The following is an 11,147-nucleotide window of genomic DNA, read 5'->3' on the forward strand; positions in this document are numbered from 1 at the left end:
TCCTTAATGCAGCGGCGCCGGAATGGACTGATGGTCCCTTTCGTATTTTACCAAGATGAAGTTGATGTGCGGGGCTCGGATGGAAGACCTGGACTGCCGAGCACCACGATTTGTACTGTGTAGTCCAACAATAAATGATCTTCCTCGAAGGGCGATAATGTACGTCGAATTGGCGTGTCTGAGTTTACGTCTCAGCCAAAGCAGAAGCTTGTGTAAGTCGACAGGAGACTTTGCGTAAGACGCAGGAGGGCGCTGCCGTTGCACAAGAGACGGAGCATGGGTGTGGCTGGTGCTGGTGTTGGTACTAGAGCTTGCACCGGCACCGGCGCGGTTTCTGATATTTGCCGCTGATGGTTGGTGTCCTACACGTGAACGTGGAAGGGAGCGGCTGGAATTTAATATAACCCAGCTTGCGGCCCAACGCAACTAACGCAGTTGATTGTTGATCAGACGAAACGGGAGCCAGGGAACGAGGAGAAGAGGCGAGAAAGGCACCCGGATAAGACGGGAACAGGAGGGAAGGGAGCGGGCAAGTGAGAATGCGCGCGAAAGAAAGAGAGAGAGAGAGAGAGAGAGAGAGAAATACCTAGGCAGAAAGAGATACGGAGGAGACGAGTGGCGGCGGAGGAGAAGGAAGGAAAGATGCAGGCCAGATATGTTACACCTGCCTCGTCTAAGGTATGAAATCCTCCCGTCCTCTTTCCCGCCTGATTTACTTGACCAACCTACCTTACCTTAAGTATGCACTTGATTCACTCTCGCTTTGCCCTTCAACTATTTTTTTTTCTTCCCCCCTCCCCTTCTTCAACTTACTCTTGTTATTTCGTTTCTATACTACATGTCATGTTCCACGGTCTCCAGGACGCAAATCTCTTCCAGCCGCTCTAGCTGACCTAGCCTCTCCATCACGCTGGGATCTGCCCTCGGCCTGACAATTGACGTGACACCGGAACCCGACTTCACCTGATGCTCGAGCTCTCTTTCTCGACAGCTAAGATTTTTTATCCCCATCCCTTTTCCCAAAGAATCAAGTCAGCTTGAGTTCAACGGCTGGCGGCGGACTCTCAATGCAACAAATCAATGGGGTAGTAGACCAAGCTGGCATCAAGCCTCCAACTCGCGATCCACTTCGTTCGAGAAGACGGAAGGTTCCCGCTTCGCAGGCTCCGGCAACTCACAAGACTCCAGCTTCATGCCCAACTCCATCTACTTCATCTTTCGAGATGGGATGACCCCTCGACAAGGGTGACCGCGGACCATGCAGTCAATCCAACTACGAATATCTGCCCGCTTTTTCGCTGCCCATGATGGCTTTTTTGATATCAAATAACCAAGCGTGGGCCTAGTTCGGAATGGTCAGAATGGGAGCAGCGCTTTCCATCTGAAAGCAAGTCGGCTGCTGGCCGTCACTTTCAACTTGGATGCAACCCATAGGCCTTCGTCCGGGTTGCGAGATGCGATGCATGGTGCCAAGGGTGGTTGGCGTCAGTCGGACGCATACGCAACCTCCTACGACTCGAGTCTAGCACCGAATGCTCGTCTACTATGTAGATATCAAGGCCCTTACAATCGAACCGCATTGAAGGCATCTGGCCTTTCCTAATGCAGCAGCAAAGCCCAGAAGCTACAGAGTCGCATCGCGATTTACCTTTGCGTTTAGTCGGCCACCGTCAAACGAAACACCTCATACCCCTGCTGGTGGGCTGGGCGTCCAGGCGACAGAGACCGGGGTATCGACATGGTCCAGGGGTCGTGTCCTTTTCACTTGGCATCATCACCAGGACCAGCTGTAGCCGCACCACTGCCCCAACCGGTCGACCGTCCTGATCCTCCCGCAACGATTTCGATTTTGTCCGATTCCATCCCATCCTCAGTGTCCCTCTTTGATCGAGACGTTGCATCAATAACACGCTCGTCTGCCTCGTGCATTTGGGTGCAACACGGCCCTATCCAACGTCACTTATCAGGACAGGATCGTCCTGTGAGCTGCGGCATAATTGCAGAGGGCTGCCATACGCGCTTGAGACCGCAACGACGTCCCTTGCATTGACGTGGCAGGCCGCATTTCTCCAAATTACCGTCCAGAACGTACCTGACTGGCTGGCGGGTACACAGTAATGTCTGCGAGACCGGACTGTCGAGTTCCCCTCGCTCTCCAAACCATGGATCGCGTGTTTGCGCATCCCATGTCATTTGGCAGCGCTCTTCTCCCCACACATCCATGTTGATGTCGTCGTCGCCATGACATTTCATCCCCCCAATCTTTATGCGCACCAAGCGGTTGGATCTGATGTCTCATGGCCGACGGACGAGTCGAGGTTCACTGGGTCAATCACCCACGACGTTGTCCCCTTACCTTAACGAAGTTACCTTCATCTTATTACTTAGGTGGCTCGCTGGGCCGCCGTCCTCGGCCTTCATCAGTGCAAGGTACGCACGTATTTGAATCGACCTTATTACGCCAAGCTTCTGGACTTCTACAATCGAGCCAACTCACCCTCGCTCCATCTTGATTCGCCTGTCTCACACTAATCACACAGCCCTTTCTACTGCCGCCCCACACTCGTGGACGGGATCCCGTTCAACAGGCCCTGTCAGCTCCATGACACCTCGATTTTCGCTTTTTTTTGACTGTAGATCTACAAAGTATAGGCACTGGAGATCAATGTAGCACTTGCTCGCGGCTAATCACTGATATGCTATGCGAGCCATCGTTGGTCTACCTTTGACAAGGTGCGGCATCTTTGACGGCTCTAATGTTCTGACGATTGGTCGTAACTTACCGCACCGTACAAAGCCAGATATTTAGCTGCCTGAGCAAGTTTGAGTAAGCCATTTTCTCGAAAAGGCCAACACCGACTGGCAGGGCGGACATCGTTTGCCAAGTTCTTCCAACGGTTTGTCTGCGAAAACGCCCACGCCCAAAGTCGTATCCAGCATTAACATCGGAGATGAGGCGCACGGCGCACAACCAGGGTCTGCCTGCGCCGGCCCAAAATGGCTTATGTTCATCATGAACAGACTCAGAGTGCCCCATCTCGACTTGCTAATTGAGTGGATTCAGGGCTGGCCGAAAGTCATGTTACTTGACACCCAAGATTTGCGTCTCCAAGCACTTTTGCATACTGAAAATGCATGTGCTAATGGGGGCGGGGGGTTCCTTGTCGGCCGTCTTCTTTGACAGGTTGACTGCCCCAAGACTATCTCGGTCAGGTCTTTCCGAATGTCCCCATAGTCATACTGTACATCAGTCAACTAATCAATCCAGTTTCTCATTCGTCTCCCCGGCTCTGGAGCAAGCGAGCTGCCCCGTCAAAAAACCAGCCCGGGACAACCCAGCCAGACTCGGCACTTGGGCCACAGACGTGTTGTCCAGTGACATCATATTGGCTCTCTTTCAGACGACGACAGCATGTGCCATTTCATTGCCGACTTGGTCGAGCCATCGTGTGCGATTGAAAGCCAGTCGAATCCAAACCCAGGTTTCTATAGCTATAATCGTCCCTAATGTAAGTTGGTCGCCGGACGGTTTCCCTGGGCCAAGTTGACGACAATGAACAAGCTCTTTGATCGTCTACAGCGAAGAGCAACGAGATGATTATGGCCACATTGACCCCATCAAAGACTCCATAGACGAGCCCACTCAGAGAGGCCCGGAAATTCGCGGATTTCCGCGACGCGTTTTATCCACATATCCAGTGCATCTTCAATCACCCATTGCCCAACTTCAACTTGGGCCATGTGGCCCAATCCATAATCCCCAGGGACGACCCCAGCAGGTCAGCAAACACGTTGACGAACTACCCGTATCCAGACATCGGATTCCTGTCCGGGATCTTCTTGTCTACCCAATGCGTATCCGTAGGACCGAAGGTAAGTCGGCAATAGCACCCACATCAAGGAGTTGACGCATTCGACTATGCGAAAGTGTTGGTATGCGAAATGCGCCATCGGGGTTCCCGGCGAAGGAACAGGGGACCTGGCACGTTTGCTCACCGTTCGCTATTCAATCTTGGTTGTTGCCCAGCCGGCTGCCTTGCCTTTCACCGAATTTCTAGAAGATTTCCAAAGAAAAACCCGACGCTGTGGATCAACTCCATTGAACCGAAGACGTTGTTGGAGGACAAACCTTCAATGTAAGGGAGCCGCATACCCGCCCATATTTGGGGGCAAAAGAGCACCATCAACCCCGTCACGAAAAGCTCTGTCCAGGTGGCATTTGCCAAGTTGTTGCGAGAGCTTTGTTCACAATCAGTGGTGAGTGAACTCTGACTCTCTCTCGCCGTGGGCTTTTTTTTTTTTTGCTGTCGTACAACCGGAATGCAAGATGATCTGTCCAATTCATCAGTCTCGGGAAGAGTTCCATTTGCGAATTTTGCTGTCAGACGAGCGGCTGTAGTCAGTCAGCTGACTGTCTACGATTTTCCGGTTGCTCCGTTTCTAGCAGCCCGTGACCTCCGGGCTTTTCGGGGGAGCTCACCATGGAAGCTTATGGAAGGGCTTGCGAGCTTGGCCATCCTCAAACTGCATGCCGAATCCGAATAGACGTTCATGTACTACCCTGTTTTCCAGCTGGCTTTGGGTGTCAGCATCACATAATGGGTGAGATGTTTGCAGCCCGTGTAACTCAAATTTTATTTCGACATCATCTATAACTTGATGGAGATGTTGTACGCGTCCAGTCCCAGAGCGATGCTCGTGATTGCTCCACTGTACGTAACCAAGATGCCTATCGTTGCCATGGGTCCAAGATGCAGCGTCGGCACCGTCATATTGACCAATCCAGTCAAGACGTTTGCGATCAGGAACAGAAACAAGCCATTGCGGTTATAGGCACGGAACACCCTGCTGGTCGCCGTCTCATACGCCTCCTTCTCCGTCCTCGCGTCAGTCGCGTTGTAAAAGGACGGGAAGAAGATTGTGTCCACTAGGGCGTATGCTAGAAGCTGTGTCGAGTTGAACGCCGCGGTCCACAGAACGTAGGGGAGGTTCGCGAGACGACGTGAGACGTTTAGGCCGTCGCCGTAGCTGTTGCTGGTGGTCAAAAAGTATAGCCCGGTCCACGCAGCAGACCATACGGCCATCATCATGAGAAGAGTCTTGCGCTGGGTAGCAGGAGTGGAATCGCTTTTGATGTTGAGGCTCCGAGGCAGGACGTACATTCCTGTATCCTGTCCCGCGAGGAAGATGGCCAGGTAGCCGAAGAAACTGAAGATGCCCTCTCGGTTCATGGAGACAAGGTCAGTCCTCGGCGCGGTCAGTATGTAAGCCTTCAAGTCGGTGCTCTCCAGAGCGACTTGATACAAGACACTCAGGATGATGGCGAGGGCGGCGTAGCTAGGCACAATCTTGAGCGCGGACTGGAAGATGGCTATAAACGGCGGCAAGAAACCCAGTGTGAAGAAGAAGTTCCAGTGGACGCCATACTCGGTGACATGTTCAGCGTAGTCGAGACCCTTGACACTGAGCAAGCGGATGACACCCAGAACGAGCAGCGGTAAGGAGTGGCGCATCGACTGCAGCAGACGTGTCGTCAGGGGTACCGATCGACCCTCTGCGCGTTCTTTCAAGACAGGGCGAGCAGCGACAACGCCGGCGCTGAAGACGAAGGAACCAACGCCCATGTCCATCAGCGATGTGCCCCATGTCTCGACCTTGGCGAAGCGGCGCGGAAAGAGGCGGAAGTCGACGGCGAGGATGGCGATGCAAGTGATGACCAGCATGCTGCCCCGGTAGTGCGTCAGGAAGGGCTTCACGGGCAGCACGAAGAGTGACGCAGCGCCGGCGCCGGCGCCGGCCTTGGGCTTCGCATTGGGAGGTATAGCGGGCCTCTTGCGACTGGCGCCGATGTTGGGAGGCAGCGCATAGATGAGGATGACGGGGCCGAGGAGGAGGGCGCACAGTAGCAAGGGGGAGGAGGCGTAGAGGGTCGTGGAGAGGAGGATGGCGGTGACGTTGAGGAGGAAGTCGGCGGCAGCTCCCAGCAGGGTGTACGGTTTAAAGAAGGATTGGCGTGATTGGAGGACAGACCACAGCAGGACGGCGACCTGGGAAGGAATGCGGATGTCAGTTCCTTTGCTTTGTCTTGATGCATGCGCTGCGCTGCGCGGGGGCGCGTGGGTGGGAGGGATGAAGGGGAAAGGGGGGGCCATCCAGCAGGGGAGCAAGAAGGGCTGACCAGAGATTTTGTTCAAAGGAGATGGTTACGCACGGGAGCGACTGCGGTCACATAGTTGACTTCGGAGGCGGAGCCACCAGAGAGGTTGGAGACAAAGTCTTCCTTGAGCTTCTTGTAGCTCGCGGCCGTAGCGTCGGACATGTTTGCGATGGCTCGTAAGAGAGTTTGGTTTCTGGGGAGAAACAAAAAGTATTAGAGAGGGTTTCAAAGCATGTCCAACGAGGAGAGGATGCGTTGGAAGGCGGTGAGCATGGCTATCGCCCCGGTCCAGCGTAGAGAACAAGCTGTTCGTTGCGTTGTTGCTCTTTTGGTTGTGTGGTGGTGTGGCTTTGCAGTGTTTTGACAAGCATTTGCAACGTCAACCTTTCTCTAGCCAGAAGGAGCAACTAAAGAGAAGGTGGTCCAAGCTCCTTCTTTGCAGATGACACTCTTTTCAGAGCAATGGGTGAGCAGGAAGACTCGCCCAATCACCAGCTCCTTCCGCAGTACCGTGTGGATCCATACCGGATGGCTTCGGAGACACGGGGGAGGGGAGAGGGGACGGGGGTAGGCCGCAGGAAGGCCGCAGGAAGGCTTACCTGACGCTGAAATCCTCCGTGCCTTCCGCCGTCAAAGGAAAGCTCGGGGACGGGGCAAGCTTAGGTAAGGCCAAGCGACGCCGAAGGCAGACACGTCACAAACTTTTTGCATTCCTGGAGCGTCCTCCAAGGCATCGTGTTGGGTTCCTGTTGTTGTCTCATCCCCCTCCACTCTCCCACTCCCACGCATACGACGCATTCCACGCATCCATCCACGCATCCCAACCAATCTTGTCGCTGACAACACCCATCGGTTTGTCAGCTCCTTGTTCGCCTCCACTCTGTCTTCCCAATCCATCACAAATCGAGATCGGAGATCCCAATCACTCGCTGCCTGTCGTCTTGTTCCACCGTTTCCCACTTTTCGCCATCACGGCCGCAACCATCCCCCGTCGTCCCAAACTTCCAAGACATACCGACGCCGTTGATGTTCCAACTCCACACTTCGCCCCCGGCCTCACGGCGGCATTGTATTTCAAGACAGCTCTACGTGAAAAAGATACAGGCCTACAATGACTACTTATTTAAAGCTAATTACGGATACATGGACGGACACAGCTACGCCAAGTGCCATTGGTGCGAATGCGACTGCGAATAGAAGTGCAAGCGCAAGTCCAACTGCAAACCCAAACCCAAATCCCCCCCCCTTCAGCTCTTGACGGTTGGTTGCCTTGGTTGCATCGTCTCTCTGCCGCTCTTGCTGCTGGCAGCTCCCGACCGAAGCTGCGAATCGACTGTGCGGTAAAAGAATCAGAGAGACACAGAAACTGCTTCTATGCGTCGAAGCCAACAATCTGCACACCTAGGCCTCAAGGTGGCAGGAAAGATACCCTGTAAAGCCAATAATGTGGCCAGAGACACGACGAATGGAGGCCCAGACAAGCCACATTCCTTTGTTCTCCTCTGCGGCCATCTGCATAGGTTCAGCATCAGGCCTGCCATCACCCATGGGTTTGCTTCCGACAACCCACGCACCTGCTAGCTCATCTCCTTTGTTCTCGTCTGCAATGAGCGACATGGGCACGGCTGTTGGCCGCAACCGCTCATTGTCGCTTGAGGGTTGACGACCGCATTCCTCATTACACTCCCACCAGGCTTGCAGGGCCAAAGCGAAGACTTTGGCCGCCTTCTTCACACACACCCTTTCTCTGTCAGTGACAGCCTGTCTGTTAACACTCTTCTTCTTTGCACCTTGGCTCTCTTTCTTGTCCTTCTTTGAGAAAGGCATACCGTGCCTACCAGTCCTTTCATTTTCTGATCCCGGCAGTTGGCGCAAGAGTCCTTTCTCTTTGGCGCGTTAAACAACAGCTGGGCGGAGCAAGACTTGCAGACAGACTCACAAGGTCACCAGCCTCCTGTAGATATTAATTAGCCCTATTCTCCCTCCACCCATCCCAGACATAAGAGAGCTCGCCTCCCTTGATCAAACCCAACAGGGCTGCAGACTCTTGAATCTATCACCGCCATCCCATCAACTCGGTTGTATATTCCGATCTTTGGACCCTTGTTACTCGGAAACCCTGATTTGGCTCCTCCATCCTTCATACCCATTTGATATATCGTAGAAGGCATTCACCTCTACAACTACTGCAAAACGATATGGCTACTCCGATCGAGAACCATCCTCGTCCTAGCCTTAATCCGCTATGGACTCCTTCATATAACCATGGCGGCTTCCCTCGGTCTTCTTCATCTTCAGCCAGACCTACAGCACCTAGCTCGTATTACAGTCCCTCTGACCGTTCACCGAAAAGCCTGCCCACTCCGGTATTTCCTTCCAACGATGGATCCATGAGACAACATGAGCGGGCTATGGTCGACCGCCTCGGCTCCAACCTCCGACAAGCTCAAGGTGCCGGCGGCCTTAGCCCGCCAAAGTCGTCAAACCGGCCAACGCCGCTCTCTCCTCTTGCAAAGCACTCAGCTAGCGATGGCAGGCGTTACTCGGCTGCCCCCATTAGTCCTCGCCGGCCAGGTCCGCCGCCGCCGCCATCAGCAACTCCGGTCTCCCCACCGGTGGGCAGCAGCGGTCGCAGACAGACCCTGGCAGCGGAAACTCGGTCGATGCTTCTTGCCGGCTTGGGCGATGAGGCACAGCGACGGCAGTCTGTGGCAGGAGCTGGATACCTTGCCAGATCGAAGGAGGTTGAGAAGCGCATCAAGCTTGAGCAGCTGCGAGCATGGGGTCATGTGTATCTCGGTGATGCCAAAACCTCTGATGTCTTTGTCCAGGCTGTAGCTTTTCGTCGAAAATCTGATGCAAGCACCAACTCGGATAACTCAGCTGGTGGTTCCTTGCCCCCGATGCCGCCCACGCCGACACTCCCGCCCGACCAGACCGTAATTCGGGCTCTTGTGCGTCCTCGGGCCCTGGACCGCAAACCGTTCGTCATCCAACGCACTCTCGACATAGAGCAGCTACGCTCCACCGTCGCGGACCCGTTGCCAAGCTCTCCTTCCGCACATCAAAGACAGCGGCCATCTCTTCATTCTTTGGCCAGTTCACCATCGCCAAACGTCTCATCTCCTCGGCCGAGCGCGGCACGAAGGCGGTCGAGCAGCGCGATACACAGCCCGCTCCCTTACAGCCGTGGGCTAAAATCTGGATATCCCCGCGCAGCTCCATCTCGAGGCGCCACCATTATGCCAATCCGTAAGTAATGTCTTACCTAAGTTAATACCCTCTGACGTTTGCGGACTTGAACCTTTTTGGCCATAGCCTCCATGGCCGGCTCCCCCCCACCCGAGTGCAGGGCTGGACACCAAGGCTAACACCCAACCCACCCACAGATCTCCAATACGCCTGGCCCTCGCTCCCGGTGCTGGCAGCTCTTATCGTCTCTGGCCATATCACGGCAGGCGACGTTATTGAGCTGCCGCTACCCTATCCCGAGGTCTGGTCCAAGACAGTCACCTATGTCTACACAGGACAAGGCGAGTTGACGAATGCGGTCATAGAAAACATCCGTTACCTTGCTGGAAAAGTTTAACGCTCATGATTGGGTTCTTTGCTTGCTTAACGACTTATGACTCTTCTCTCTTTCTTCTTTTCTACTTGGCCGCCTTTTTTAACGAATGCAGCATTCTGTATGTCTTGCTCATTCCATGATCACCCGCTTCTTTGGGGGGGTTATCGATTGTTGCAGGTCATTTGCCTTAACTCTCAATCGTCTGATTCTTTTGTTCTTCACTGCTCCTTTGTCTTTCTCGCTTGCAGGACATCCTCTTCATTATACGATTTTGGCAGCTTTGCCCCTATCATGAGCCTATGTAGTTTAATGACTTTATTTTCCATACAGAGAACAATTTTACTATCCATGACCCTTCATTGACCATTGCCCGCAACGGTCCAAGCTCGAGTGATTGCAGAGATATGTCCTGCCCCCCCCCCCCCCTCTTAGCACGCGCCTCGGGAGTCATTGCCGTCCTCACAAACTCAATCTCACCAGGCCACGAGTGGTAGAACAGCCACACTTTGTTGACCACTGCCCTATCCGTGGTTGCGGCGCACTTCTTTCCGAGGCGTTCCGCTAAGTCGGGAAACTAGGAAGACACGAGGGGACTTTGGGGAAAGTATCTTTACGTCCGCAAATATGGGGGGTGGTGGTGGAAGTTGGTGGGGCCGCCTCAACATACGATGGGGAGGGGCCCACGAGGAGCCTCTTAGAGCGTCTGTCCCTTTGATCGCAAAGCCCGCACCCCCCCTTCCCGTATATGACGTTCTTGGAAATAAGTGCCAAATGATTTGGGTGGGCGGGGGGACGGTTTTGGGCCTGGTCAGCTTGGCTCTCTCTGTGTGAGGTGGGCTTCCAGTTTACATTGCCGAGACCGACGTTGACAACGAGTCTTTTACCGGCCGAGATGGACGTTTTCATGTCTTCGCCTCCTCGTGTTGCTACCTAGCTCTTTCGCTTACTTTGACAGACCTTGTCGTTCTTGTCTCTGACTCTTTTTTTTTTTTTTTTTTTCATACTTCACTTTATTCTGTGTTGCTTGTTTCTAAATACACTCCCCATAGTTCCTCGTATACTAGGGTATTTCTCCCATCTTCTGAGCGCCGATCTTCACCGAGATCGCGGCGTCCCCCCCCCTCTCTCTCTCTCTTTACCTAAGTTCAGCAAGTGCTGCCCAGCCCGACAGCGCCTTTGACGGGAGGGAGCTGTCAGGTGGAGTCCTGGCTGACATTGGCCTCTTCTCTTGCCTTGTTGGGCTTGATTACGAAATGGGGCTACGGCAGTTGTTGCCTGCGATTTCTCTCAAGCGCCTGCCTCTCCCATTTGTTTCTGTGTGCGTACATTTGGGAACAAAGGGGGCGTTGCTATTCAGTCTTTTCCACCATACGAAGAAAGCTGCAGAGACCAGCCACTTTTGTCTGTTTCTGTTTTTTTTGG

The 11,147-nt window shown here is 53.9% G+C and overlaps 3 protein-coding genes across 3 annotated transcripts; 1 reads left to right on the forward strand and 2 right to left on the reverse strand.

Moving 5' to 3' along the window:
- Positions 1-1,761: 1,761 nt before the first annotated feature.
- On the reverse strand, positions 1,762-2,253 carry CORC01_13580 (uncharacterized protein; the record flags this gene model as incomplete). The annotated part of the gene is made up of 2 exons (XM_022625196.1): positions 1,762-1,946; positions 2,079-2,253. 2 exons carry the CDS (start codon positions 2,251-2,253, stop codon positions 1,762-1,764), a joined length of 360 nt encoding a protein of 119 aa, XP_022468306.1.
- Positions 2,254-4,649: 2,396 nt separating this feature from the next.
- Positions 4,650-6,319, reverse strand: CORC01_13581 (uncharacterized protein; the record flags this gene model as incomplete). Its single annotated transcript, XM_022625197.1, has 2 exons — positions 4,650-6,047; positions 6,212-6,319. 2 exons carry the CDS (start codon positions 6,317-6,319, stop codon positions 4,650-4,652), a joined length of 1,506 nt encoding a protein of 501 aa, XP_022468307.1.
- Positions 6,320-8,355: 2,036 nt separating this feature from the next.
- Positions 8,356-9,746, forward strand: CORC01_13582 (uncharacterized protein; the record flags this gene model as incomplete). The annotated part of the gene is made up of 2 exons (XM_022625198.1): positions 8,356-9,409; positions 9,547-9,746. 2 exons carry the CDS (start codon positions 8,356-8,358, stop codon positions 9,744-9,746), a joined length of 1,254 nt encoding a protein of 417 aa, XP_022468308.1.
- Positions 9,747-11,147: the final 1,401 nt, after the last annotated feature.

Source organism: Colletotrichum orchidophilum, assembly GCF_001831195.1.
Source record: "Colletotrichum orchidophilum strain IMI 309357 chromosome Unknown Scaffold_200.1, whole genome shotgun sequence".
NCBI lineage: Eukaryota > Fungi > Ascomycota > Sordariomycetes > Glomerellales > Glomerellaceae > Colletotrichum > Colletotrichum orchidophilum.